The sequence below is a fragment of the Harpegnathos saltator genome, unplaced genomic scaffold (assembly GCF_003227715.2).
Source record: "Harpegnathos saltator strain DR-91 unplaced genomic scaffold, Hsal_v8.6 scaffold21, whole genome shotgun sequence".
Classification (NCBI taxonomy): domain Eukaryota; kingdom Metazoa; phylum Arthropoda; class Insecta; order Hymenoptera; family Formicidae; genus Harpegnathos; species Harpegnathos saltator.
The window spans coordinates 30001-32704 of NW_020229995.1; the positions used below are offsets into that span (position 1 = coordinate 30001).

Sequence of the window (2704 nt, forward strand, 5' to 3'; positions counted from 1 at the left end):
AATGAAAGTATTATTTTTGTTAATGTTAATTTATTAATGTTAATGTTTTTGCAGGACTGCTTTGGAGACTTTAATGGCAAATTTATCGATGAATGTAATTCATTTCTCAAGGAATGTCTGTAATTGCACAACGAAAACGCGTGGAGAAGCGCTATTCATGTGTCTAGTATTATGCCGTCGTCATTCTTTAACTATGACTGCAACTATTGATATTTTAAAAATGATTAATTTAATTTTTGATAAAAAATGTATGCTTCCCGATAGTAAGTATAAAGTATCGAAATATTGTGAAATAGAGGATACTTTTAAATATCATTTATATTGCCCTGTTTGTTTAAAATATTTAAAAATGCTAACTAGAATAGAAGCTGGAAAAAAAATATTTGCACGTGTGGTTCAGAAATTGAAGAATCGAGTACTAATGTTTTTATTACTTTGAATTTTCATGCTCAATTGAAAAGTTTGTTAGAGGATACAAACGTTAAAGAAAGTCTAAAGAGCAAATATCGTGGAAGAAATAATGGTTCTCTACAAGATATCTGCGATGGTGCAATGTATAAAAAATTATGTAAACGCAATAAACCTTTGAATAATATGTGGAATTTTTCTTATACTTTCAATACAGATGGTTGTCAAGCTGCTAATTCTAGTAAAGTTAGTATTTGGCCTATTTATGCTACATTAAACGAATTACCTTATAAAATGAGATCAAAATACATGATGTTACTTGGTATATGGGTCAATAAACGTGAATCAAATATGCAAATATTTTTACAACCCTTTGTAAAGGAAGCAAATTTTTTATCTACTTATGGTTTACAGTGGCAATATGATAAAAATACTATAATTACAAGCCGTATTATATCAATATGTTGTTGTGTAGATTCAGTTGCTCGACCAGCCATGTTGAATATGAAACAGTTTAATGGTCATTATGGTTGCACATTTTGTGAACATCCAACCGAATATGTAGAGGGTTATCGAAAGTATCCAGTTTCAACAAATATTTTTCCTAATAGAACTAATGTATCTATAAAGCAAAATATGATTACTGCACATGCAACTTCGATTCCCATAAAAGGTGTGAAAGGACCTTCTCCATTAATGAGTTTAAAATATTTCGATTTGGTTAATGGAATGGTTCCTGATTACATGCATTCAGTATTGTTAGGAGTTACTAAACAATTAACGGAAATGTACTTCTCTTACCCCGGGAAAAAATTTTATGTAGGACAGCCAAATATGTTTGAAACCATTAATAATCGATTGTTGCATATAAGACCACCAAAGAATATAACACGTCAACCGAGAAGTTTACATGAACGGTCATTATGGAAAGCTTCTGAATGGAGATCATGGCTGATGTGGTATTCTTTAGTATGTTTATATGGTATATTACCAAAAAAATATGTAGCACATCTTGCACAGTTAGTCTGTGCAATTCATACCTTTTTTACAAAAATCCATTTCAATCGACATGATACGAAAAGCAAATTTACTGCTAAAAAAATTTGTTATTTTATTTCAACAGTATTTTGGGAAACGTGCAATGACGTACAATGTCCATCTCTTACTACATCTTTCAAGCAGTGTAGAAAATTGGGGACCGTTATGGGCAATAAATACATTTCCGTTTGAAAATGAAAATAGATTATTGGTGCAAATGAAAAAATCTCCTACACATATTGCATTGCAAATTTCACGCAGGTTCCTATTGGAACAATCTCTTATAAAATTGTCTAGAAATGTTAAAATTTGTAACGAAGTGCAAAATTTTTGTAATAATACATACAAAAGGAAATTGAAATTTATTTCTAATACGCAACGTTATACTTTAATTGGTTCCGGGGAAGAATATATACTTAGCCCACAAGAAGCACAATGTTTTCAATATAGAGTAGTAAATTGTAAATCATATACGAAAATGATATATAATAACATTCGTTTTACGACAGAACGTTATACCAAAGCAAAAAAAAACAAACGATTGTGTCGTTGAAATTGAAAATAATTCTTTTGGTATAATTACCAATATTTGCAGCTATAAGCATAATAAAGAAATCAAAATTATAATTTTCATCAAAGAAATAATATTAGATCCTAATCCTTTTATTTTGACAAATGATGTTACGATAACACATATACGAAAGTGCTTGATTAATAAATGTCCTCTACGAGCTATTAATCCTCACTCTTTATTAGGACAATGTATTTTGACAAACATCGATAATATGCACTATATATGTACTATTCCACAAGGTTGTTTCGGTGATTAAATAATATCCAAATAGCACAAATTTCCAAGGGATATTTTAGAACATATAATGTCTTGTGGACATCTTTTGCATATCATTAAAACGCCCTTTGCAAATATGCGCTGTCTAGGTGTACTGTACATATAATCCTTTGACACATTGCGGGTCACTCAGCATGTAAAAAACAGTTTCTTAAACAGGCAACACGTCCACATTTTGTGCATCTATAGTGAAATTATTTCATGCATCTCCGTAAAAATAAAGTTGCGTATTTATATAGACTCCAACTGTTTTGTTTATTTATTAATTGCATGAAATAAATAATCTCCAGTAAAAATGTTAACATATTACATGTTATATATTCTTTGTAATATTATAGAAAACATTAGTAATAAATAAGATTTGTATTTTAAATACAAACACAATTTATAAAATACGATATAAATTTA

General features: G+C 29.4%; 1 protein-coding gene across 1 annotated transcript in view; it reads left to right on the top strand.

The window, feature by feature from the left end:
* LOC112588403 (uncharacterized) overlaps positions 1 to 2277 on the top strand; it is a 4933-nt gene extending 2656 nt beyond the window's left edge. The window contains exon 4 of the mRNA XM_025298196.1: positions 55 to 2277. Within this exon, the coding sequence (XP_025153981.1) occupies positions 553 to 1638 (1086 nt within the window). The 5' untranslated portion in view covers positions 55 to 552 and the 3' untranslated portion in view covers positions 1639 to 2277. The remainder of the gene's footprint in view (positions 1 to 54) is intronic.
* Positions 2278 to 2704: the final 427 nt, after the last annotated feature.